The sequence below is a fragment of the Carettochelys insculpta genome, chromosome 21 (genome assembly GCF_033958435.1).
Source record: "Carettochelys insculpta isolate YL-2023 chromosome 21, ASM3395843v1, whole genome shotgun sequence".
Classification (NCBI taxonomy): Eukaryota; Metazoa; Chordata; order Testudines; family Carettochelyidae; genus Carettochelys; species Carettochelys insculpta.
The window spans coordinates 25298286-25325731 of record NC_134157.1 but is presented as its reverse complement, the minus strand read 5'-3'; the positions used below and the strand labels follow the sequence as shown (position 1 = coordinate 25325731).

The 27446-nt window shown below is 41.5% G+C and overlaps 2 protein-coding genes across 3 annotated transcripts in view; both read right to left on the bottom strand.

Annotated features, from left to right (window-relative positions):
- The window catches only part of RALGPS1 (Ral GEF with PH domain and SH3 binding motif 1), a 445865-nt gene extending 421077 nt beyond the window's left edge, over positions 1 to 24788 (bottom strand). Inside the window, exon 1 of the mRNA XM_075015701.1 lies at positions 24722 to 24788. The gene's annotated coding sequence lies outside the window, so the exon portion shown is untranslated. The remainder of the gene's footprint in view (positions 1 to 24721) is intronic.
- On the bottom strand, positions 1412 to 24781 carry ZBTB34 (zinc finger and BTB domain containing 34). Of its 2 annotated transcripts, none has more exons than XM_075015703.1 (2): positions 24722 to 24781; positions 1412 to 7693 (listed from the first exon to the last, which is right to left on the bottom strand). In XM_075015703.1, the coding sequence occupies exon 2, from the start codon at positions 7669 to 7671 to the stop codon at positions 6172 to 6174; it is 1500 nt and encodes a 499-aa protein (XP_074871804.1). In that variant the 5' UTR covers positions 7672 to 7693; positions 24722 to 24781; the 3' UTR covers positions 1412 to 6171. The 2 variants fall into 2 exon arrangements, with proteins under 2 accessions (XP_074871804.1, XP_074871805.1); XM_075015704.1 differs by lacking the exon at positions 24722 to 24781 and adding an exon at positions 8163 to 8223.
- Positions 24789 to 27446: the final 2658 nt, after the last annotated feature.

The following is a 27446-nucleotide window of genomic DNA, read 5'->3' as shown; positions in this document are numbered from 1 at the left end:
ATAAGTAAGGATAATAATAAAAAAGTCAGAATTTGAGTGCCAGCTACTTTGCGAGCAAGGAGTGCTCTATGATTCCCTGCCCTGCTGCCACTGAAATAATGGAACTAAATTCAGCTGGTTTAATGGCCAGATCTGCCCCCCCAACCCCCGCCGCCACTCCATTGGCCATTAAACCAATTAGAGTTAGTTGTAGGCTTTGTTTACATTAGAGATTTGTAGACAAAAAAGCTGTGTAAGTGCTCCGGGGGCCCTTTTGTTGACAGAGCAGGTCAAAAGATTGATCTGCTTTTATGTGTAGATATGATATGTCGACAGAAGTCTTATCGGAACATCTCTTCCAACAGTAACTTCTGTAGACAGATGCTTCTAGTGCAGAGGTAACCCTACTGTTTCAGCAGCATCTGGAGCCACAAATGACTCCTTAAAGAGGTGCAGGTTGGCAATCCCTGATTCATAGTCAATTTATATTTGTCACAGTTAAATTTTTAAATACAAGAAATCATGCAAGTATACTATGTTCATATTTAGTCATCCACCTGATCCACGCTCCCTAAGAGCGAGTATGGGGATTTATGGTGGCGTACCAGGTGATTGCACCACTGTTGTGTGCGCAGCACTGAGCAGTGACCTCACCATCCCCCCCACTCTCTGGATAAGCTGGCATTATACAGGGACATGTATGGCAAACACAAATTAATACTGTTTTTGATAAAATTCATAAATGCTTAAATGTTTTTAAATCATAAAATGTTATTGTAATGGAATTTTCTCATGGAACACTTATTTTCAGTTAATGGAACCCTGAGTAAACACTGGTAAACACTGCCTTAGGCTGATGGTGGGATAATATTTCCATTATTGGAAATCACTGGTGGGTGATATGACTCCTCCTTGAAAGTTCATCAGTCTAGATGTGAAAGCAGGGTGCAAAACGCTGTTGGCTGCCTTTTCAATAGGCTTCTCAAATACTTGTTTACAATTGCTGGGAATGTTTCTAATCTCAGCTTTTTCTTTTGTTATGAAACAAAATGTATACTTGTGTGTGTGACGACCTCCACTGCTCCATGCGAGCACAGAACATCATCCAACTGTGGCTGTAGAACACAACTACTACCCTCAGATCTATATGCAAAGTAAATTAACAGACAACAATGCTCAATGCTGAGAAGCTTCTTTTGTACAAGCTTTACATTTCTCATATAAGACAATCTACAACACTTCTCAGATCTATGACAAGCTGTGTGTCATGCTTTCAGCAGCACGGTACCAAACTAGCAGCCTGCTGAGGACTCACTAGCAGTAGCGGAACTCCACGGAAGAGATTGCCTCTAAGGTTTAATAAAGGAATACCTTTATTAAATTGTAACCTTTCATAGAGCCTTTATAAAATATGACACACATATGATGCAAGTCCATTAATATTTAAAGTAAATAATTGAATGTATACACTCACAACACTGATTTGCTCTACAAGCATTTTAATTTACAAACAGCAATTCCCATTGACTTATTTATACCATAAAAAAGCAATGTACACGCAAGAAACAAAAATTCATCAGAACAAAAAGCAGCACTGAAATATTCATGTCACAAATCTAAAAATGAATACAAGTGTAAAATATCATTTGAATAAATATTTTAAAATCCATGCTATAAAATAATCCTTAATGGCAAGTTAATAGTTGTTACAGTATCAGCTTAGCTAGCTTCATTTACTTCATATAGTGATGAAGCGTGGAGTTGTGAGGTTACCAGTTTATATTGCAAGATAATGACACTGAGTTAAGTCATTCAAACTGCTCAAATATTTATCATAACATAACACTACAAATAATAAAATTATTTAAAAATACCATTTTCTCTTAAGGGAAATAAATGCTATTAACATTGTGCAAGTAAGAAGCAATTTCTACCTCTAATCGAATTTCCAACCAAAGACTTGACTAATAAGTTCAAAGGTTGAATTCATAGTATATGCAAACTGGGGAGATGGAGATTTATTCCATCTGATGTGACAGTAGCTGCCTTTACAAGCTATAGGCAAGCATGCTAAGTTACTGATGCTTTACATCCTCTGAACCACCTCAGGAACAATTGTCTGAGGCTTACTTTTTAAAAAAAATTATGTAAACTTGTATAATTAAGTCAATATTCTTTAATGGGATGGGTGAATAATATTTTGGGCTTTAATTATACTAAATATAATTATTCTGGCACTTGTTGAAAGATACGTACGAAATGCACAATGGTTGTACACTTGAACATTTTGAATGACTTTACTGAACTTTTGGTTCAGTCACTGAGTATTTGAAATTTACAATTCATGAATTAAACAGATTCATATAAAGAATTTACACAATTCCCAAGTACTTTCAATATAAAATTTAATAAATAACCCTGACCAGTCTAAAAGCACCATTCAAGGGTAAACTTCCCTTGTAAAATAGAGTAGGTGTTGCATATTTGAGTCCCTTTCAGTGGTTTCATGGGAAACCCTTTCAGTAAGTGACAATAAAAACCAATCACAGTAAACTGAAATAAAAGATCCAAATAAGAGACTTTAAAAATGGTAAAGCTCATTCATGTCAATCTTTTCCCAGCCCTTTGTCGTATTCCTGCTATTCTTCCCAAACTTCAACCTAAAGAAAAGTTATAACAGGCCTTACATTTTTGCCTAGAAATAAACTGAAGGCTTCAGCATAAACATTTCCTCATGCTTGGGAAGGTTATAATACTTAAACTATAAATTTAGGCCTACAGTATATTCTGCTGAACAGTGAACAGAAAGTATCCCTTATGCTATTAAATATCACACTAAAATGCAGAACCTTTCATGAGGTTCAGTTAACTAAAGCTGAACTGAGACGCTAAGATATTTACAAATCTATTTTCTAGATGTATTTACAACTTTAATAGAAATTATATGGAAGATAACTAATTAGGAAAATTAAAATAACTGTTTGAAACAAACACAATCATTAGTAAAAGTATAAAATTCTTTGTTTTCACAGTTTGTAATATGTTAAACATCTAGAGGAAAGGACACTCACTGTTTTCACATTTGTCTATGTAATTCAAAAGGTAGATCAAGAAGAGACTCAATTATGAACCAGCCTTATATGGTTTAATGATGTATTTTACTGCCAAATATTCTTTACATATCACTTATTTTATTGGCTTCTACATTTATTGTAAATGAAATATGTAACTTCTGTGCTAACTTAAACCTGTACAGAAATAAGTACTGTAAAGTTCTTTCAAAGTCTGCTTAAAATAACTATACAGCATATTTCATCTTCGTGAACTTGTAAAATGAACTTCAAGCGAATAAAGTGTTTTATGTTTCATGGTAACATTAATCCTGGCAAACTATCACGTGACAAGGCACAGTTTAACTGCTGCTGCCAGATACGAAGTTCATTTTCTACCAGATTCACACGTTATAAGTTTAAATAGAATGTTCAAAGATGCTCTATGCTTGCCTACATGTATGTGTCCTTTGAAGCACTGCTAAACCTTACAGTACTGTGTTATGGCTTGATAATTCTTAACGCTGCTAGCAGTGGAAAGGGTATACACTATACCAAAACGAACAGGAGCAAGTGAAACTTGCTAACTGTTTAATCATGATATTGTAGAAAAAGTGATGATATCCTGCCCCATAACAGTCCTGATGCGACATTATGAACCTGAAACTGTACAATCAAAGTGATGAATATTTTTGTCAGAGACAATTTTGGATAAGTCACTCTTTGGTAAAATCAAACCAATTTAATAACTTTACAAATACAAAGAACTATATTTAAATAATGTTAAGACTATGACACAATGACAAAAGTCAAGAAATACAAAGTTAAAAGCCCTTTCCCTACTCCTTTCAACTCACACTATTGTAGAAATTAGCCAACCCAAAGGCACCACAACACAAGTTTAAGATAAAGGTTCAAGCTTAACTCTAAATTTCTTGGCTTTTGCGTGTCAAAATTAATTTTATCAAAACACAATTGCTTGCATTTACTTAAAAAAACATTTATGTAAGAAAAGAACATTTATCTGAAACACTAATACTTGTTTTAATGGTAAACATGTAGCGATCTAGCCTCTCCTTGATGCACGCATACAGCTTCCATTAATGGAAGCAGGAGTTCTTCTGTTGCTTCAGGGAGGAAAAGTTCCCTTATTTAGGCAGTTTTAGGAGGAAAAGGCAGATTATGTACCCGATTTAACTAAAACTGCTCCTATTGAGCAGCTGGGGTTTATAGTGTACATCTGTATTTAGTAACATTAATCCTTATTGCGTACTGACACAATATTAAGAGATAGTGTATTTTAAAAGTTACTGCACAAATACACCTTTGATTCATGGACTAAGGACCTGAAAAATATTTAAAAATCCCAAACAAAGCTATTTGAGTTATAGGAGCCCAAAAAGCATTAGAAGCCAGCAAACTTTTTTTTCCTTTTGCTTTCCTGTAACCTAAAAAAACCATTTTTTTTTAATTTTAAAAGTTGAATAGTATAATCACAAGCACATAAGCAATCATTGCAAAATGAATCTTAATAAAAATATAGGCCCAAATCCACATGAAACAATTATATATATGAAAAACATGATTAACAAAATTATACTTCTTTAATTCTGCCAATCAAGTAGAATTTTATACAGTAATGTTCGCCAGCCATGCTTTTGAGGTTTCTTTCAAGCTATCATCTCACTGAACAGGGTTTGCTTTTGTTTCACTGTTACCATTAGGTTTCACATTTCTATACCATACTGACCTAAGTTGATAAAGTTAAAAATAGCACCACATAAGAACCAAAAAACAAAAAACACACATTCGGTAATACAAAACTATTTAGAATATTTTTAAAAGTTTCTGTTATTGGTGGTCTCTTTATGAAGAAAACATTACCCACTGAAATAATGGGGAAGCCATATAGACTCTGAAATACTTACATATATAACATATTGCTTGCAATTCCCATATAGTATTGTTTACAAAAAAAGTACAAATTCCAAGTGCTGAGACATCACTTGGAACTGTATGTAGGAAGTTACTGTGCACCTGAAACAGCTCTCCAGGAAAAAGATAAAACACTGCTTGAAAGTACTGTAGTTTAAACCACAACATCCCCTTCTGGCTGGTATCAACCAACCATTTAGAATGATTAAGTTAGATTTAGTTACCTGGTACGTTTCTACAGTACAAAATTAAGGTAGATTCTGAGGCCAGTAAAAACATTTAAAACCACAATGCTACTCTTGGGTTTGCTAATATAACAATACAAGTTCTCTAAAAAAGATCAGCACCACAGGTTGTCCAGCGTGTACTCTAGACAATTAACAAAATGCCAAACGATGCAACCATAATTTAATAGACGTGTGGCATTTGGTTTATGTATCTGCTATAAAGCCAGGATACTTAAACAAGGTTATTCACTCTGCTCAACTTTTGGACACAAAGCAATATTTTTATAAAATGAAAACCAAGTAACTGTTTTTAAAAAGAAAAAAAATTCCCAGCAAAGTCCTAAGTCCTAGCTAGAGATGAGAATTAAGAGTCATAAGCTTTGTACATTATTTAACTGTGACATACTCTTACATTCAGCCCAACCAGCATAGGAAAAGTCAAAGTATTTTTATAGATTTTATATATATGCAAGCTACAAAAAATAGCTATTTCAAAAACTAAAGAAGTTTCATGGACACCTAGAGCAGATTCATGAGGAAACAGTCTTTCCCTGCACTGCTGCATAACCCCCATTACTGAGAATGAAAGTTAGGAAGCACAACGAAGGAGAATACACCCTCTTAGAGTATCCAGCAGGTCTGCTTAGTGTGATTTTAATATCCTTCCCTGATGGAATCTGTGTCTTGCCAGATCAGCCATTAAAGAACAATTTCAGCCTACTTTCCCCTCTTGGCACCCAAGATATTGTTCTTTTTACTTTAAGCATCTTCAAGAGTGAAAAACACTTAGCTTCGTTTGGAACAATGAATAATAATATAGCCTCCTTCAGAAATCATTTTGACCAAATTTCCAAATATTGGGGAAAATTAGAAGACTGATATGCCTGTACTGAAGTCTCTAAAGAAGCAAAAAAAAAAAAAAAAATTTAAAATGCATTAACTAATGTGCTTTGTTTGGGTTGCACTTAAAACTTAGTATTTTAATCAGATGTGTTAGCCATTGTGTGAATTTCCGTACTAGAATCCATAGCTTCAGAAGCTGAAGTATCATTATCTATTTTCTGTTCAAGAAATGCTTCTGTTCTTTCTGGAGAGTCTACCCTGTTTCTTACTTCTACTACTCCAGGGTGATTTTTTCTTAAATGCTGATTTAGCGTCCCTTGGAAAGGAAAACATTTCCCACAGATCTCACAGCGGAACGGTTTATCGTCTGTGTGGCCACGAATATGATACTCAAGTTGGTCCTTGCGTGTGTATTTCTTTCCACAAAACTTGCATACAAAAGGTGTAATTCCCATGTGTAACCGCATGTGTCGATCAAGGCTCCCTTTCTGGTTGAAAGATTTCCCACAGTAAATACAAATTAATCTCTCATTGTATGGATACCATTGACCTCTTGCATTCCTTTCCCGTGGATTGTTCTCATATCCTGGGTTATTCACTATGGTTTCGCCATCAGCCCTTTGCATTAAGCCCTGAACATCACTGTGTAAGTGACCAGCAGATACCCGTTTTTGACGTGCACGACCTCCTCTGAAACAACTCAGCATAGACCTTGAAGGACTTGAACTGCTCAGGCTTCCAAAGGTTTCAGATATGTTAGTAGCCTGGGACGAGGCATGGGAAAATGAATAAACATGTTGTAATACAGATCCATAAGAGCCTACATTTACTGCAACAACTTGTTCTCCATCAACCATTTCAGTATGGTATCCATCATCGCCAAGTGAGGAGCTATCAGAACAACTTGGTCTGTCTGATTTTTCCATTTTAACCTTCACCTCTTCAATCTGACTCTCCCTTACTATCAGGTCCCCTTGCTCATGATCACCTTCAATCTGAATTTCATATTCAGAGATACTTCCACTGCTTCCTCGATCTGAGTGCCCTTCTTCATGCAGACGATTCTGTAAAGTTTTCCCTGTAGCCGTTTCCATCCTTAGATCACTACCCACTGCTGGTTGTCGCACCTGAGAGCAATAAGGAGGAGATATTTCAACAGGATTGGCGAAGTAGCTGCTATCTTTTACTCCATTGCTGTTTTCTTGATTCTCTTCAGCACCAACAGTAACTGAGTCAACATCACCAACACTGATCTTTGAATGGATACTCTCCAGTATCTGTGTGCATTTGTCAATGACGCATTGCATCTGTAGAAAGCTAGCTGCAGTTAGAAAACTAACAACATCTTTCAGCTGCAAGGACATCCTTCCAGTGTAACAAAATGAAAGTAACTGTTCAAAGACATTAGGGTTTTTAATAACTGATATTGATAAGCCACTCATGGTACTTAATGCTGAATGGTCACGGAAATATGGAGAACTGGCAGCTAGAACAGCTTTATGGGCTCTAAATGGCTGACCCTGAATATGCACAATTATGTCACATAGCTTCCCTTGCAGACGAAGCTCATTTAATTGGCTCAGAACAGTGTTGCTGTACTCGGGCACATCAAACTGAATGAAACTGCTGCTGTCCATTTCTACTGATGTAGAGTGTAATCTGTGAAAGAAAATAAAAAGCTGTAATACTCAGGATTTATATACATTTTACATTCCAAACATAAGTGTAAACACATGCTTGAAGTGGAATAATTAAGTCTGCCTGTGTATACTGTGTGATGACAAATTAAATAAAATTATAAAACGAAGGCCTAATATACATCTTAAGGCCTGGAATATTTTTACAAGGTGATTTGTCTCCTACTTACATCTTTGTCTGCTGAATAACAGTCTCCACTATCTACAATTCAGGACGCTTGTATAATAGGACACATCAGTGGTTCTTCATGAATGTCCACATCCAATCTAAAAATAGCCTTAAAACACAAGGATGTAATTCCACATTTCAACTGAAGTACAGAAGGCAACTTTTAGTGGGTGCTCTGGAAGCTCTCTGATTTTTGAAGGACAAAATTTCAAAATCCATAATCATTCAGTCCCAATCACAGGTTCAAGTGGAGATACCTCACCTTATTCATCTTAGAAAAAAGCAGACTTTGAAACACAAGTTGGCAGCCCAATCCACAGGCTGGTCTGGCGTGGAAATGGGACACAGGAAGAGCTGGTACTGGTCATGCTCTGTGGGGCGGGGTGGGGGTGGGAGACAGAGGAAATGTTTACTTAGATTTCTATGAAACTATGTTTGCTTTGCTTATGGAGAAAATTGGGCTCCTGACAAACCACTGTATAGTCCCACCTATATCCCATCAGCCACCTGACAGTGGAGTCCAACTTACATCCACTGAACTGTGCATCTTCCACTCCTGAGACAGAAGAGCCATATCAAAGAACAACCAACCCTTCCAGCTCCCTTCATCAATCAAAACTGCCATCCCTAAGCTCTGGGGTCAATCACTAGCAAAGGAGTGTGGCAATGGATGAGGTTATAACAGGGCTGCAGTCAGACAGGCAGATCCCTGGGTGATGCTCCAGGAAGGGAGTGGAGGCTCCAGGGTGCCTGCAGGGCACAGAGAGTTTCAGGGACTGCAGACGGTGTCTGGCCCTGGAACCTGAGCTACTCATGCATAGTACTAAATACAGCTTGTGGGAACTAACACTGCCCACCCTGCCCTAACCAATGGCACCCCTGTTTAAAAAAATGTATCAGTGTCTGGCAGGAATGACATAAGATTAAGGAATCTGATTAATACTAAACTGCAAGAAGGAGTTATAACCTCTCACATGCATGCTGGACCATGGAACAGGAGACCATTCAGATTCCCAACAGATACTGCTGCAGCACTGTATGCTGCTCCTGGCCACTACAGCCATCTAAAAGTAACTTTTCTGAAATACTTATTACATATGCTGCCACAAAGTATTCTAGAGCTTATCAAAGAAAAAACACAAGTTTACAGCTTGTTTACTTCTTGTGATCAAGACCTACTATACAGTAAACACCCAACATGCAATTTTAACTTGCATTTAACTTGCGTTAAGGCAAGTTGAAATCCTGGGGCTTCCAGGGGCTTGGGGGAGCACAGCTTCCCCCCCACCTCCCTGCTCCAGCCCCCAGTTGCGCCAGCTGGGGGAAGCTGGGCAGGCAGACAACCATGCCGCCATGGTTTCTCCCTGCCACTTTAGGAGCCAGAAAACTGACCAGTGCACCAAACAATTTCAAATGAAGGGTGACATTCCATTCTTCATCTGCACTCATCCTGGGCACCAGAAGCATCCACCCACTGCTCAACTCCCATACCAAGTGTGTTGCAATACCTCCCCCTCCCTCCCCCAAAAAAGTAAGGCACAACTTTCAACAGACTTTGAATTTCCTTCCCCTTTGTTGTTTTTTTAGTCTGTCCCTTACTACTATTTACAGGTTATACATATGCATTTTAAATTATTTCCTTGCTTTCCTGTATTTCATATCTCGCTTCCACTTTTCATCATGTCTGGAAGTGTTGTCTGAAGAGGGTCTACAGAAAAAAAATAAGTTTCAAAGAATAAAAACTAAACAGAAAGGCATTTCTATCTTTTTTTTTTTTTGCTATTGGGATATTACTGGGGGAAAAATACACACACACACAAAAGGAGAAACATCTAGTTAACTGCTGATTCCCTCTCTTCAATAGCTTCCACAGCATACACCACTTTCCAGTTCCAATACCATCATTGATCAAATGCCCACAGGCGTCAAACTCCTGATTTCTTGTCTTTGCCTTCTGAAGTCCAACCACCTAACATACCCACTGCACCTGGTTCCTCTACCTGGAGAAACCAGAATCCCAAGTTCAGTACTATTTATTGCCTTCACATAGAAGGCACATCAAGATTCTTTAATATAATCACCACACTTACCTTCTCTTTATACCCTGTGTGCTACAATGAGAGATATGGAATCTAATTTAAAAATTACACAACAGCTAATGAACTCTCCCAACAAACCGTAGTATCCATCAGTAGATAGAAAAGTGAAAGCTGCTAAAAGCAGCCCAGGATCTCTCTGCTCTCTAAGGTGTCATTCCCCCACTTAACCCTGCTACATAATTTTCTTTACAGGTGGCAGACCTTCTCTACCTCAAGACAGCAAGGGAGCCAACAACAAATATATCATCACTCAAAGAAAATGAAGTTGTTCTTCCCCTCTTCCTTTTAAACTGACTCCAATTTCTGCATAGGAGGTTAGGATCACTTCAGAACTATAGTCTGACATTTTCAAACTCCATTATTGTAGCAGCCATTCAATAAGCAGGCCCGGGGAACCTCAGTGGGCCACCAACCTGCCATGATCCAGTCTACAAGACTTGGGACACCTCCCCCTCCTTCCCACATCAGGGTGAGTGGGCACTGATGCTTCAGCCAAGGTTCAGCCCTTTCCTGAGTGGCTGGAGTATCAGCACCAGCTTGCCCTGCTGTGGGGGAGTGGGGAGCCCCATGCCTCATGGGCTGGATTAATGCAAATGACCAGCTGCATCCAGCCTATGGGATCTGGCTGGAAGAGAGGGAAAGTAGCTCTGCACATTACCATTCCCCCTCCTTCCTGCCATCTGGGGGGAAAACAGAGCAGGGAAGCTATCTCCGTACACTGGCTTACAGGCTCCATCCCCACTGCCTCCATTCACCGGGAATTGCAGCCAATAGGAGCAGTAGGGGAAACAGGTGTAGGGTAGCATGGAGCCAACTGTGACGCCCCCAGGAATCTGTTGGCTCGGGGTTCCTCACCCCTGCTTTAAGTCCAGAAAGAACTAAGCTACTCAAAACAATGGTAACATTTTACCTGTTTATTTGTGGTTTCTCTTATGTTGACCTATACTTTCAATCATTAAACAACCAGACTGACAAGGGTCGCTGTGTTGTTTCCAATGTTTCCCAAAAAAATTTAAGATTTTATTTTTAAGATTTTTTAGCCCTTTTGTCTTCTACAATCACTTCCCATCCACAAACTGATATACGCTGACTACACTTCCTGAGTCTCTAGACAGGCTGAAAAATAGTTTAACCATTTTACTTTAATTCTCATCCTTAACATAAATGTTTGCGATGGAGGGGAACAAAAGAGATCACTCTATGAAGCATGGCAGATCACTGGGAAAGGAGTCATTTTTTAATATAAAATCTTCTATTTATTTCTTGGACCAGATCCTGTGCTCTACTTGGGACTAAATCATGAATTGCCTCTCCCCTTGTGGGTTCCAGAACCAGCTGCTTCAGGAAGCAGTCATTTAAGGTCTCAAAAAATTCTCTCTTTGCATCCTGAAGTGAAATATACCCAGTCAACATGGGTATAGTTGAAATCCTCCATTATTTTTGAGTTTTTGTTTTTTTATTTTGATAGCCTCTCTAATCTCCCTTAGCATTTCATAGTCACTGTCACTATCCTCATCAGGTGCTCAGTAATATATCCCTACTAATATATTCTTATAATTAGAGTGCAGAATTACTATCCACAGAGATTCTATGGAATATTTAGGTTTATTTAACATTTTTACCTCATTTAATTCTATATCTTCTTTCACTTATAGTGCCACATGCCCACCAGTATAACCTCTTCTGTTCTTCTGATACATTTTGTGCCCTGGAATAACTGCATCTCACTGATTGTCCTCATTCCACTAAATTCCTATGATGCCTACTATATCAATATTCTTCTTTAATACGAAGCAATGTAGTTCACCCATTTGATTATTTAGACTTCTAGTATTTGCATATAAGCACTTTAAAAATTTGTTGCTATTTATCTGTCTGCCCTTTCCTGATGTGTTGGACTCTTTTTCATTTCATTATTTCTCATCTGATCTTATCCACATTTTATCATCTTTGATCCTCTCCTCCTTACTAGAACATAAGCTTTCTTAATAGACCACCCCCAAGAGATATCTGTCTGATCATGTGCTCTTCTGCACCTGTCACTTTTCCCCAGCCTTTCATTTAAAAAACTGCTCTACAACCTTTTTAATTTTAAATACCAGCAGTATGGTTCCATTTTGGTTTAGGTGGAGCGCATCCCTTCCATACAGACTCCCACTTTACCCAAAGTTTCCCTAGTTCCTAATGACTCTAAACCCTTCCTCCTTACACCATTGTCTCATCCATGCATTGAGACTCTTATGTTCTGTCTGCCTACCTGGAACTGGAAGCATTTCAGAGAACCCCACCATAGAGGTCCTGGATTTCGATGTTTCCTAGCAGCTCAAATTTTGCCTCCAGAACTTCTCTCCCACCCTTCCCTATGTCATTGGTACCCTATGTGTACCGTGACCCCTCGCTAGCACTACACATAAGTCTATCTAGATGTCTCGAGAGATCAGCAACCTTTGTGACAAGTAGGCAAGTCACCGTCCGGTTCTGCTGGTCATCACAAACCCAGCAGCTGTCTATGTTTCTAACAATCCAATCCCCTGATTACAGTACTGGTATCTGATCAACAAGAACTCTCACATAACCGGTATAACTCCAGCAAACCCTGAGCAATGATGCAGCTTCCCGCCTATCCTGCCAAGCTTTCAGACTGTTAGGGGGTGCTGCGTGAACTCCTCCCCAACCCCCCAGGCTGAGCAGGTTTATTGTCAGGGACTGTTACAGAGGCAGCAGGTAGCTCTCTGCTCAGAGCTGCCAAATGAGTCCTGCTGAGCTGTGGCTGCTCCTCCCAGGTCCAGCCGAGGTGGTCATAGGTCTGTGGTGTCCAGACAGGGGGTTGGCTGCAGGGCAGCAGTCGGGGCTCCTCGCAGCTGCCTGACTGCACCAGTGCCACTGCCTGGCACAGCTACAGCCCCGGGGAAAAGGGGCCAACCTTGACTGGGATCCTCACCATGTTTTTTTCCAGCAAGTTCATGCTGGTGGAGTCAGAGGAGGCGTCCTCATCAAAAACCAGGTCTGCTGGGGTGTCCAGGATGAGATAGAGCACTGGGTTGGCCCCAACAGATCCACGGCAATGCTCCTCCCACCCCTCCTTTGTGACCTTTGTGTGGCCACCCTGGCTGGCACTGTGCTGGAGAAGTCTAAGCGCAGGAGCAATGACGGTTGGCTCCTCTGCTCTCCTCACGCCACACACAGCCATTTCTGCCTCTCCGCACTTGGCTCCCACTGTCCCCAGCAAAAGATAAATGGGGCGGCAGTTGAGTGGCAGCAGTAAGTCCCTGAACTTTTTTGGTGGGGGGAGGGGAAGGAAAGTAGGATTTTACAGACCCCAGCAGACTTCGGGAACAATAGGGCTGTCTGTTGTTCCTGAAGTCTGCTAAATCAAGGTCCAGGAAGATCGAGGGTTTACTGTGCTAACACCTGACTTTTCCTAATGACTGGAGTTCTGGAGAGTTATCCTCATTCTGAGGGGATACCGTAACATCAACTGGAAAGAGGGTCTCAACTATGGGATGGTTTCCCTGTACTCCAGTTGATCGTTCTCCTTCTGTGAGTCTGTCACCCTCCTCAACAGCACAGGGACAGTCTGAATGGGACACTTCTACAGTGTCCTGGAAAGCCTCATCCATGTACCTCTGTCACACTTAGATCCTTCAGTTCAGCCACCCTGGCCTCCAGAGCACACACATGGTGTCTTGGAGGGCCAGGAGCTCCTGGCATCAAATTCACACACATGCCACCTGTCCATAGAGCAGATAACCATACATGCTATGTTGGGTGCAATGAACAAGATAACACACACTCTGTTGCTGGGCATCTGTCTGCATTCACTCCCACAGATAAGATTCTTGATAGGATTTTTATTTAAATCAGGTAGTTTTGGTTTTAGTTCAGTTTAAAAGAAGTTTTTAATAATGCCACGTGTATCCAGACCACTCCAAATGCCCACTCTGAACTTCCACACAAAACTCTGTTAACTGCTCCTGTTAGCTAAGCTGCTTTTAAGAACATGTACACCAACTTACCACATTTAAGAATATATATGCCATCAAAATGCACAAGAGGGAAGTCTGAAACATAGACCTGTTAGGTATAGTGTTGTGCATTAATTATATTCTTTACACTGTATTAGTGTGTCAGGTCTTCATTAGGAAAAGTTTGCTGTTATTATGACGGTACACCTACTTTGTATAGACTGAACTTACAACAGTGCCCCAAACAAAATAAGCAATACAAGCAAAACCACTCTTTTTTCAGATGACCACCATCTACACATGGATTCTGAACATTATACACCACTATCCGACATTGCTACACTAGTGAGAGTTAAGTGGCCACACTGCTACTGCCACATTGTTCTAGAAACTAAAACAAAATACTAATAGATTTTCAGCCCAGAAGGGACCATCATCATAAAATGCCAGGACTGGAAGGGAGCTTGAAATGTCATCAAGTCCAGCCCCCTGCCCTCATGGCAGGACCAACTACTGTCTAGACCATCCCTGACAGACATTTATCAAACCTGTTCTTAAATATCTCCAGAGACAGAGATTCCACAACCTCCCAGGTAATTTATTCCAGTGTTTCACCACCCTAACAGTTAGGAACTTTTTCCTAACGTCCAACCTAAACCTCCCTTGCTGCAGTTTAAGCCTGCTGGTTCTTGTTCTGTCCTCAGAGGCCAAGAAGAGCAAGTTTTCTCCCTCCTGCTTATGACACCCTTTCAGATACTTGAAAACTGCTATCATGTCTCCCCATACTTTTCTTTTTTTCACCCAAACAAGCCCAATTCTTTCAGCCTTCCTTCATAGGTCATGTTCTCCGGACCTCTGATCATTCTTGTTGCTCTTTTCTGGACCCTGTCCAATTTCTCCACATCCTTCTTGAAATGCGGTGCCCAGAACTGGACACAATACTCCAGCTGAGGCCTAACCAGCGCAGAGTAGAGCAGAAGAATGACTTCGTGTGTCTTGTTCACAACACACCCGTTAATGCATCCCAGAATCATGTTTGCTTTTTTTTTTGCAACAGCATCACACTGTTGACTCCTTTAACTTGTGGTCCACTATAGCCCCTAGATCCCTTTCTGCCATACTCCTTCCTAAACAGTTGCGTCCCATTCTGCATGTGTGAAACTGACTGTTCCTTCCTAAGTGGAGCACTTTGCATTTGTCTTTATTAAACTTCATCCTGTTTACTTCAAACCATTTCTCCAATTTGTCCAGATCATTTTGAATTTTGACCCTACCCTCCAAAGCAGTTGCAACCCCTCCTAGCTTGGTGGTATCTGCAAAACTTAATAAGCATACTGTCTATGCCAATACCCAAATAGTTGATGATGACATTGAACAGAACTGGTCCCAATACAGACCCCTGCAGAACCACACGTTATGTTTTTCCAGCGGGATTGAGAACCATTAATAACTACTCTCTGAGTACAGTTATCCAGCCAGTTTTGCACCCACTTTATAGGAGCCCCATCTAAGTTGTATTCGCCTAGTTTATTGATAAGAATATCGTCCGAGATCGTATCAAATGCCTTACTAAAATCTAGGTATACCACCTCCACTGCTTCTCCCTCATCCACAAGGCTCGTTATCCTATCAAAGAAAGCTATCAGATAGGATATGATCATCTAGTTTGACCTAAGCAACACACACTGAACCTCTTCACTGGCAATTTATACATCTGGCCATCATTACTTGTGAAGCTGCAGCATGTTTTTTGAAGTTATTCAACCTTGATTTGAAGGGCCAAGTAATGGAGAATACACCATACATCAAGGTTAGTTGTTCCAATGGTTAAACTACCCTCACTGAAAAAGGTGCACTCTATTTCTAGTCTAAATTTATCTATTTTGAGCTTCCAACAGTTGGGTTTTGTCATGCCTTTTTGATAAAAAAGATATCTACTATCACATCTTTTCCTCCATTTAGATACTTGCAGGCTGATCAAGTTACCTGTTAATCTTCTCTTGAATAAGATTAATATATCAAGCTCCTTATGTCTCTCCCTACAAGGCCAGACCTGGAATAATTCTTCTACAGCCTTCATGAACCCTCTGAAACAGTGTTAATATTTGAAAGTGAACACCAGACACAACACACTGTTTCAGTAATATCACTTCTACTATGTACAGAGATGACACCACTTCCTTATTCCTACTTGCTATCCCCATTCTTGTATGTCCAAGGATTGCATTCAGCCCCTTAGCTAAGGCATCACACTGCCTTACTCTTTGGCTTTATAATGCCATTCACCAACATAGCACTTGAGAGCACCAGGAGTTTATATTCAGTTGGTTATCTATCGTGACCATACCTCTTAGGACAAGGTTAAAATTACTTCAGATTACAGCATGAACACCAAGATCTACCCTCCCCCACTCTCATTTTTCAACTTAAAATAGTCAAGTTCATAGAAGGCAATTTAATATACTTAGTATTTAATTTTCATGGCTATAATGGTAACACTACGAAAGCATTGTGTAATTCCTATATGGAGTCACTCATTTGCCAAACTCATTTAATTTCTGCTTCTAAATCTGCACCTGTTTAGTTTAATTCATTTGCTGATACACACCTGTCTGTTAAACATACAAGTTCATGAATAATGCACTAAGGCAAAGCTTTGCCATATACAATTTTGAAAAATAATCATTAATATAACCCTAGAAAATAGCACGTGGTTACTGCGGTAAAATATGGAAAAATAACTTTTCTAAGGGTGTGTCTTCACTAGGAATTAACTTTGAAGTTAGGCACTACATTGAAGTAGCCAGCAGAGAGTCTACACACATTTTCCCCTACTTTGAAGTTAACTTCAAAGTATAGAGCCCAACTTCAAATCCCTTACTCCATTCCTGGAGTAACTTCGCAGTAAGGAACTTCAAAGTTATTTTTGTAGTGCAGACACAGCCTAAGTGGTTTTCTCAGCCCAAATCAAATTTAGACTGAATTGTCAACCCGCGGAACTGGATTTTATTTCTTCAGAATAATCATAACACTGGGATTGCAGAATTCTGATTCTGACCAACCAAAGTATAGGAGAAAGCGGAAAGAAAATTGATTGCCATGATGGATATTCAGGAAGACCTCATCTTTACTTTAAAAATTAGAGTGCTTACATGTTATAATCTAAAAGAACTTTTTTTAAATAAAATATGACATATTATACACTGCTATCATTTGTGAGGACTTTTCAGTGTCATCTTTCTAAGTAGGGCACTTTGGGCGCTATGATCAGTCTTGAATGTTTTAAAGCCAGATCCTGAACTACAGCTGGACTTGAAAATTAGCATAAAAGCTCATCTTTGCATTCCTCCAGTCTTGCAGCAGCTATGGGCAGTCAGCAGATTAGAGCTACATATAGGCTGATTTATGCTAGGTGCTAAAAGGGCAAAGCAGTTGAAACTACAGCCAGATATTGGTGTAGTATAGGGGTAATCTCTACTGGCACCCCTTTTCTTCAGTCACATCTCTTATGTCAGTCGTGGAGAGCCTCTGTGCCAGTTACATTCCACTCAAGGATTTACCACCTTGCACTGGGTGATATTTCCAGCCTCTTATATACTGGCTTTATGGAGAGAATATGATAACAGGATGGCACAAAGTGGCTCTGCTGGGTTAATAAATCTGTCCCTCAGACTTGCAAGTGCATAAGCAAGCCATACTGGTCAGACCAATGGTCCCATCCAGCCCAGTGTCCTGTCCTCTGCCTGTGGCTCTTTTGCATTGAGAAAACAAGTAGTTTTTGGTTAAGTACTTATCTTCCTGGAGAAAACAGCTTCTTACAGCCAAAAATAACTTCAATTGTCTTCTTCAACCACAAAGCACTTTATACTTCACTTTAAGTATATTACTTAAATTATATAACACACTATAAAGGATATTTGTAGCTATACATGAACAGAGCTCTGCACATACTTCCCTACGGAGTCCATATACTGCAGCTACTCCACAAACCCGTATTATTCCTTCCTTGCAAACCACAGAAGAAAAGGAAGAATTGCTGGAACACTTCCATCAGAACTCCTCCTTTTAAAACTTACCAGCTTAGATAAACAGCTACAAATATTAATCTTAGTGTAGTGATTATATTTGTCTAGAGGTCTGGCATAACATGAGAGATTTTTACTGTATATTGCATAAAGGAAGACAAACATTTAAGAACTGCTGTGCATGAAGGCAAAGGAGTGCAAAGGCAATCAAACACCTGCTGAAATCGAATGTGAATGGATATGTTTAGAAACAGGTAATCTGGCAGCAGATCTTCTTTCTACCCAGAAGTTCTCTATTATGTTTCATATTCACCCATGCGTGTCAAACTTCATCAACTGGAGCTTCCAAAGAGGATATCAGGAGACAAGGCAATAAGAACACAGATAAATGTTTTAAAAATTGTACTGTTGCCAAAAAATAATGCCTCAATACCCTAGTTTAAATCACAAGATAATTCCTTATTATTTCCTAGCAATCAGTGTTTCAGTTATTCAATTTATTATAAAATCTGTATCCTGCAAGTTAAAGCTTTTCAACAGTAAATTTTTAAACTTACAAACTAAAGGAAGCAAAAAGCACTTGTGGAACAATTATGGATTCTTAAATATACAGTAGCTTTTAAACTTTTTTCTAAGACTTGACTTTAATGCATATAAAATAACTGATCCATATTATTTCAGAGTATGCTGATTATTGATGCAGACACACCTTATAAATGTCTCTCGTTTCAAGGGAAATCACTTATTTTTGTCCCAGAATTACTGTTATTCTGCTCAAACCTGGTGCTCCAACACTTACTTATTTAAATAACTTATGTCAGAAAAGAAGAATCATGAAACCAAAGCTAAATAAAATGATATTTTACTACAGAACAAATCCCTTATTTTAATATTTCTGCATGAATTTATTTGTACATTTTGTTTTAAAGCTCTCTTATTTTGGCCTTCACTAGTTGCATGATAAGGGTACAAAAAGGAGTGTATACAAATAAGAATTCTGATCTCAGTACAAGTAACAGTTCATTATGAGCCACTAAGAAAGTCAACGGGATCTGGAGTTAGGCCCTGGATCCAGAACGATACCCAATTATTACTGAAAAATACTGAAATTTAGTTCAGTAATATTTTGGATCTTTTACTGTTGCACTAAAGCTTTGTTTTGTTTACACCTGCTCTACATAGTACAGAATGGTTTGCCTATGACATCTTTCGTATTTAAGGTAACCTCAAAACACTTGATATTATGCTATATTAGATACTGGTAACCAAAGAGCTACCATTTACATAAAAATAGCTCACACTCTGGATGCATGAATGCCACTTACTGACCTCAGGAAAACTGGTCATTACTCCATGCTATTCCCAGGAGTCATGACCCATGTTCCAAAAACACAATGTCTAAAAACTAATACAGAAGCCAAAAGATGCCTTTTTTTTAAATTAATTGTTAACAGCGTACAGATGACTTAATACATACCCTTATCCTTCCCACAACACAAGGCACCGAGGCAGTGAACTAATGGTCCACTGGGCAAATGTCAAAAGTAGTAATTTCATGGTTTTTGATGCACACAACTCGGAGAGCTACTTAAGATAAAACTGTGAATGGGATGGAGTTTTGAAAGTATTCTCCTGGAATCACTGAAGAATAATACCTATTAATTTCAATCTTCAGACTAACAGTACCTAAAAAGAGAAACTAACAACAAGCACTCCTGTAGCACCTTAGAGACTAACAAATTTATTAGCTCATGAGCTTTCCTGGGTAAGGTCCACTTCTTCAGATTAAAAAAAAAAAAGAAATAGAGTCAAAGTAAATGTGCTCACATCACACATACTCAGATATGGTCTAACACTTCACTGGTAAGACATCTTAGGAGCAATAAGTGATTTTTACGTCTGGCCAAAAAACAAGAATTCCATTTTGCCAAACAGATTTAACTTTTCTACATCAGGATGAAACCAAGACCTTTTAAAAGTTCTCATGAGAAAACATGAAAGTCACCTCCTAACAGCCAACAGCTCAGTGAGATGCTGACCACGCAGATGCATGTCCCTGGTCCATGTTTATTGTAGTAACCTTTTAGAACAGGGATTTGAACCAATGTTTTTCAAATACCAAGCAAGCGCACTCGTGAGCTATAGCCATTTTGGGGCTATTATTCATATTGAAGTTGTTCTAATTTGTATAAATTAACTATTCATTAGGTCCAGAACAGTGCAACTATAACTTAGTGATTAGGTTCAAGTTCCTGTTCCAAATCACTGGCACAGCAGGTAAATGAACATCATTCTCCTACAACCTAGGTGAATGCCCAGTTTCCTCTCACACAACAAATTGCATTTCATTTCAATTTCACACCAGAAACTTCCCAGTGCAAGTTTTATAAAACTCAGCAATTTCCATGAAAACTTTCAATTCAACATTTCCAGGAAAGCTTTTGGAAAATTAAGTTTTGTTGGAAAAAAAATCCCCACCAGCTCTAGCAATTTTAGTGGCTGATTAAAAATGTTAGTTGTCTCAACTTTTAACGGATTATATAAAAACACAGGAACTTTTGTTTATTATTAAATTACAAATACTCTGTATCTTGCAATGCATCAAGAACAGTGAGACATCTAGGCATTGAGATTGGGACACCAGAAATATTTAAAAAATTAAGACTTTTTTTCTTTGAGCAATATTTCAACAGAGAAAGTACTTTTGAGGGGAAAAAAGACTTCTTTCCCCCAATTGCTGCTATGTGCATTGTTGGCGCATACAAAATAACTGGAGTAATGAGAATAAACAAGATGAAAGAGTAGGAGGCAACATGAAACTTTTCATGATCAATTCAAGTTTCAGGCTATGTCTACACTTGCAGGAATATTCGCCCGGTAAGGGTTGATCTCCACCAATCACATAAAGTTGAACTCTGGGAGATGAGCAAAATTGATCTGTGTGGGGTCAGCAGTCGATGGGAGAAACGCTCCAGTTGACCTCCCTCAGTCAGGACAGTCAGGTAAGCTGATCTCAGATACATCGATTCTAGGCACGCAATTGCCACAACTAAAATTGTGTATCTGAAACTGACTAACCAGCCTAGTGTAGACTAAGCCTCAGATAGTCCAATTTTAGCCCAAAAGCAATTTTACATGGAAACCCATGGTGTATACACATCTAACTCTGAGAACAGAAATAATCGTATCAGTGAAAAGGCTGAAAGTAGCTGAAGTCTGGTACCCAACCTTTCTGTCCAGATAAGTACCACGTATGCATCAGAATGATAAATGAGCTTTAAAATCAGCAAGATACTTAACAAAATATCTGTGCAAATATCTGAAGATTTATGCAGACACCAAAATTCTCCCCCTTACCCCTGCATTACAGAGCTTAGGTGAAGGGGAGACACTTCCTCATACCAGAGCTGTAGAGCTCAGAAGGCCTTTGGCACTTGCATGATTTGGCTCAGGAGTGTCCAACATGTGAATCCAGCCCACTGATCCTTTTTACCTGGCCCACAGAACTGGCAGTGGCACCATTTTGAAAGCCAGCTAGGTGGCTCTGAGCCACATGTGGCTCTCTAAGGAATCATCTGCGGATGCAGCTGCTCACTCCTCCTCCGGCTCTATTGGGATTTTTATTTTTTTTTAAATAAATCTTGATTGTTTTATCTCCTTGAACATTTTTACACCCCATGAAAATTTCACCTGGATGCGCCCTTGCAGCACATATATAAAGTTTATATAGTTGAAAGTAAATAAAATAATTAATATGTATTCTAAGGAAGGACCTTGGCAGCTGGCTGCGGCCTGGAGCCTCAGCCAGCAGCAACAGCCACAGGATCTCCTGTGGGTAGTGCAAGGGGAATCCCTCAACAGCCCTGTGGCTGGAAGCCGACTGGGGTCTGGAGCCCTGGCCGGCAGTGCCAGTCACGGAAACCCCTGCCAAAGGAAGAACCCCCACAGCTGGCTAGGGCACAGAGCCCTGGCTGACAGCATCAGCTGTGCAATCTCCTGCTGAAGGGTGCAGGGGGAACACCCGCAGCAGGAAGCTGGCTGGGACATGGAACCCTGACCAGCTCTCAGCCCCTCCTGCCCGCATATCACCAGGCTTAAACCTCTCTCAGCACCCCCAGCCTCCCCACCAGCCTCCCAGGGAAGCTCCAGGCTGCTGCTGCTGACCTCCGCTGCTGCTCCTTCACAGAGCTGCCTCCTCTGCCTGGCTCTGCCCCCAGCCCTCTTACTCCCTTCCCCCACCAGCAGTGCAGGCAGTTCCTTGCCCTGTAGCACACACATGGGACTTAATTTAATTGGTTTCAGGGGGGTTCCCTCCTGCCAGCTGTTCACAGAATCATAGAATACTAGGACTGGAAGGGACCTCGAGAGGCAATCGAGTCCAGCCCCCTGTCCTCACAGCAGGACCAAGTACTATTTAAACCATCAGTGACAGACATCTATCTAACCCGTTCTTAAATACCTCCAGCGATGGAGCTTCCACAACCTTCCTTGGCAACGTATTCCATTGTTTGATCACCCTGACAGTTAGGAACTTTTTCCTAATGTCCAACCTAAACCTCCCTTGCTGCCGTTTAAGTCCATTGCCTCTTGTTCTATCCTCAGAGGCCAAGAAGAACAAGTTGTCTCTCTCCTCCTTATGAAACCCGTTTAGATACTTGCAAACAGCTATCATGTCCCCACCTCAATCTTCTCTTTTTCAAACTAAAGCCCAATTCTTTCAGTCAGTCTTCATAGGTCACATTCTCTAGGCCTTCAATCATTCTTGTTGCTCTTTTCTGGACCCTCTCTAATTTCTCCACATCTTTCTTGAACTGCAGTGCACAGAACTTGACACAATACTCCAGCCGAGGCCTAACCAGTGCAGAGTACAGTGGAAGAACGACTTCTTGTGTCTTGTTCACAACACACCTGTTAATGTATCCCAGAATCTTGCTTGCTTTTTTTGCAACAGCATCACACTGTTGACTCATATTTAGCTCATGGTCCAATATAACCCCCTAGATCCCTTTCTGTTGTTAAACCAATTAAATTGGGTTCCAGTTCAGCACTGCAGGGCAAGGACTGGGAGCTGAGGAGGAGTAAGGAACTGCAAATTGCTCCTTTAAGAGACACATGTATCTCAAAGCCACACAGCCAGCAACCCTTTTCAAATCTAATTGCAACCCATAGGTTGGGAATCCCTGGTTTAATCGGTTTAACAGCCAGCAGGAGGGATGCGGCAATTAAACCAATTAAAGTGAGTCCCATTATTTCAGCAGAGCAGTGCAGAGATGTGGTGCAGTTTGGGGTGGGCGAAGGAGGGCTGGGGGGAGCCATGCAGCCACACTGAGGAGACAGTGGCCTGGCAAAGGTGTGGGGGAGGGAGAAAGCAGCTCCCAGAGCTCCTGTCTAAGGTAAATTAATCCTGGGTTTGGGACAGTTTTTTCTCTAACTTCCTTTTAAAGCAACAAAAATTAATAGAGCTACCTAGCTGTTTAGATTTCTACAACAAAATCATCAGTACAGTACATTTAAAGAATGTGACATCCATCTGTACTTTCCACATCAATACTTTCCATCTCTGCCTTGTTACTCCCCTTCTAATTGAATTTAATTGTAAATTTTTAAATATTAGCTTTAATAAAAACATCCAAACCTCCCTAAGATCTGTAGAATAACCATTCTACAACTGTTATTAAGAGAAAAGACTGGCGGCAAAGTGGGGACTCTTCCTGATCTCAGACAGCTGACCAACCCCTGACACTTTCATGCACAAACCACAGGTGCCACAATGTCACACTACTTTGCAATGGGCTGCACCATGACTATTTTTGACTAAATAGTTGGGGCCACCTTTCTTCCTCACCTTTAATACCTACTCATTTTGAATTTATTACAAACTGCTTTCCAAGATGGAAGGGGAAAGGGAAAAAGAGCTTTACAAATACTGTAAATCCAAACCCATCAAGCTTATTTTTCTGTGTGTTCCTGAAATAAGCTCCATGTATGCAGGATGGGAGATTTTTAAAACTGCTTTAGGCATTTTTTCCCCCAGAGGGGAAAAACAAAGCTCTAACTAAACTAAACATTAACTATGGTTTTAAAGTCGTGAACAAAGTGTTTATAGTCTATGTAACGGTCTACTGCTAAGCATAGTAAGTTCTATACCAGCCCGTACACCGGGGGACGCTATATGAAATATTAGCTATGCCGTAAGTTTCAATGTTTATACCCGCCGCATCCAATTTTTCAGGCCAAACGCATCCGTGTAAACGCTACGCGGGAGGGTGCCAGCAGGCTCCTACCAGGAGAGCGGGCGCACGCAGGGGACCGGAGGCCAGTCTCCACGGATGCACGATTCCCATCGAGCCGGGGGCACGGAGCTGCCCGCGCCCAGCAGTGCCCATACCGCCTTCCCCAATGCCCCCCGGCAGGCACGCCGCTGGGGCAGGGACGGGGCGAAGCAGCTACCCCAGCCCAGGCCGGGAAGCCGGAGCCCTCATCCGAAAAGCCCGGGCACCAGGCGAGCGGCAGCGCCCGGGCCCCACAGTAAGGCGACTCTGCCCCCGAGGGCCGGAGGGGAACGCGCAGCGCCAGGAGAGCGCCTTCAACGCCCCGCCTGCTTCGGGGAGGGGCTGCGCCGGGACCCCCGCCCTGTCCCGCCGGGAAGGCCTGCGCTCCCGCTGTACGGCTGCTCGGGGCAAGAGAGCGCAGCCCGACCCCGCCCAGCCCCTCACGCCCGCGGCTCCTCACCTAGCGGTGTCGAGGTCTCTCACATGGCGAGGCCCGGCCCGGCCGCTCCCGCCCGCTCTCACCGCCGCTTCCCGCCCGCTCCCACAGCTAATTGCACCCGGAAGTGGTTCCGGCCAGCACTTCCGGGTCAGCCCCGACGGAGCTGGGTGAGGGCCTGGTGGGTCCCCTGGCCGCTGGGCAGTGCGATCCCTGTCAGCCTCCGCGCTGTCCGGGGCTATCGCCGTCCGGCGCCTGGTAGCGAGGCCCGGGTCCCCTGTGCTCCACCCCAGCCGCCTCTGGGCTCTGCGCCCTCCCTGCGCGCGGGGCAGCCGGGCGAAACAGAGCCCAGTGGCAGTCACTGGACCCTGATGCACAGTGCATTCCTGAGGGGACCAGACAGCAGATGGGAAATCGGGGCGGGGTTGGGCGGCAGTAGGTCCCCGTTTAGGAAAACCCCCATACTGGGATTAGAACTTGGGGTTGCAGTGAACAGTCACGTCCGCTGAAGGGATGAGGGTACAAGGGGTGCTTCTTTCCATACTATTGTCAGTATTTCACAGGACATCCTGCAGCCATAGCAGAACGTTGAGATGCGTGTACAAAAGTTCACAAGAGTGAATGCCAGACAAGCTCCAACGAATATATGCCCTAAAGTGGCTACGGTCCGTGGTGTAGTGCACTGACCAACTCAACAGGGCATTATATTTAATCTTATTGCAGATTGTTTTGAAGAGGTTTCTCTGGCTGACGCTTGGGAAAGTGTTGGTCAACTCCTGAGAGCTCAAACAAATGTTCAGTTACAGGCACATTTTAGGGACTTTATCAGAAAAGACAATACGTGTGTGCATGAAGTTCACTTTTAGAGGAGAGGGGATGCTACTCCCCTTAAAAATAAAATAAGAACAATACTATTCAAGGCTTTTAATTCTGGCTGGATCCCACTTTTTGGAGTCTCTTTCAGCCAGGTGATGGGCCAATTTAAACAGCTTGCAGTCTGACCAGGTATGGAATAGGGATGTTAAACTGGGTAACCGATTAACCATTTTAACTTAGGTCTGGTGTGACCATGGGGTCCCATTACCTAGCCTACCCAGCTCCACTGTGGTCAGGACTGGCACCAGAGTTAACTGGCAAAGGCTGGTTATCCAGTTAACTGGCAAGCATAGTGGTAAGCCTCCTGCTTACCAATTAGCCAGTTAACATCCCTAGAAAGGAAGGGAAGGAGAGTGTCTCACCCATCCTGGTCATTTGTGAATGTTGTGTGAAGCACAAGAAATCAATGGGGCTGCCTTTTTTAAATTTTTATTCCTCATGCAATAGCTAGATGGAAAGAAAATTATACACAATAAAAGAATACATTCTCTACCAACATATATACTTTCTACCTGCCCAGACTCAAAGGTAAAATAGAAACAAATGTGAAGCATTTGCAGTTATTATTGTTGGAAATACTAGAACAGAACTCTTTAAACCAAAAGTTGTGAGGGAGAAGGACTCAGGCTAGGGGTCTCAGGCAGGGCTGGGGCTGGTGCGGACTGTGTTGCCAGGCTGTTCAGGGCTTTAGTCTGTTCTCACTGTGGCTGTGCCACCCAGGCAGCACCCAGAGTCCTGTCCCTAGCCGGCTAGTCTCTTACTGGTGCACTGCACAGGGCCACACCCGCTCACTGTCGTCTTTGGGTGGAAGCATTTTATTCCAGAAACTGGGTGTTTTCTCCAACAATAATCATATAGCTGGGTGTGATGAAGAACTTGGAAGAGGGAAAAGTGATGAAGAGTAATCAACATGGATTCACCAAGGGCAAGTCATGCCTGACCAATCTGATCAGCTTGTATGATGAGGTAACTAGCTCTGTGAACAGGGGAGGTCAACGGATGTGATATACCTTGACTTTAGCAAAGCTTTTGATACAGTCTCCCACAATATTCTTGCCCATAAGTTAAGGAAGTATGGACTAGGTACCTGGATTGTAAGGTGGATAAAAAGCTGGCTAGATGGTCAGGCCCAACGGGTAGTGATCAGTGGCTCAATGTCTGGTTGCTGGTTGGTTTCAAGTGGAGGCCCCCAAAGATCAGTTCTAGGGCTGGTATTATACAACATCTTTATTAATGACCTGGATGAAGGGATAGACTTCAGCCTCAGGAAATTTGTGGATAACACTAAGGTAGGGGAACAGGGAGATAAACTGGAGGGTAGGAAGAGGGTCCAGAGTGACCTAGATAAATTGGAAGATTGGGCCAAAAGTAATCTGATGAGGTTCAACAAGGACAAGTGCAGAGTCTTGCGCTTCGGACGGAAGAATCTCAAGCATCGTTACAGCCTGGGGACCGACTGGCTAAGTAGCTGTGCAGCAGAAAAGGACCTGGGGATTAAAGTGGATGAGAAGCTGGATACAAGTGTGCCTTTGTAGCCAAGAAGGCTAATGGCATATTGGGTGCATTAGGACGAGCATTTCCAGCAGATCTAGAGAAGTTATTATTATTCCCCTCTCTTTGGCACTAGTGAGGCCACATCTGGAGAACTGCATCCGGTTCTGGGCCCCCCAGTACAGAAAGGATGTAGACGCTTTGGAGAAGGTTCAGTGGAAGGCAGCAAAAATGATTAAGTGGCTAGAGCACATGACCTATGAGGAGAGGCTGAGGGATTTGGGCTTATTTAGTTTGCAGAAGAGAAGAGTGAAGGGCAATTTGATAGCAGCCTTCAACTTCCTGAAGGGGAGCTCTAAAGAGGATGGAGAGAGGCTGAACT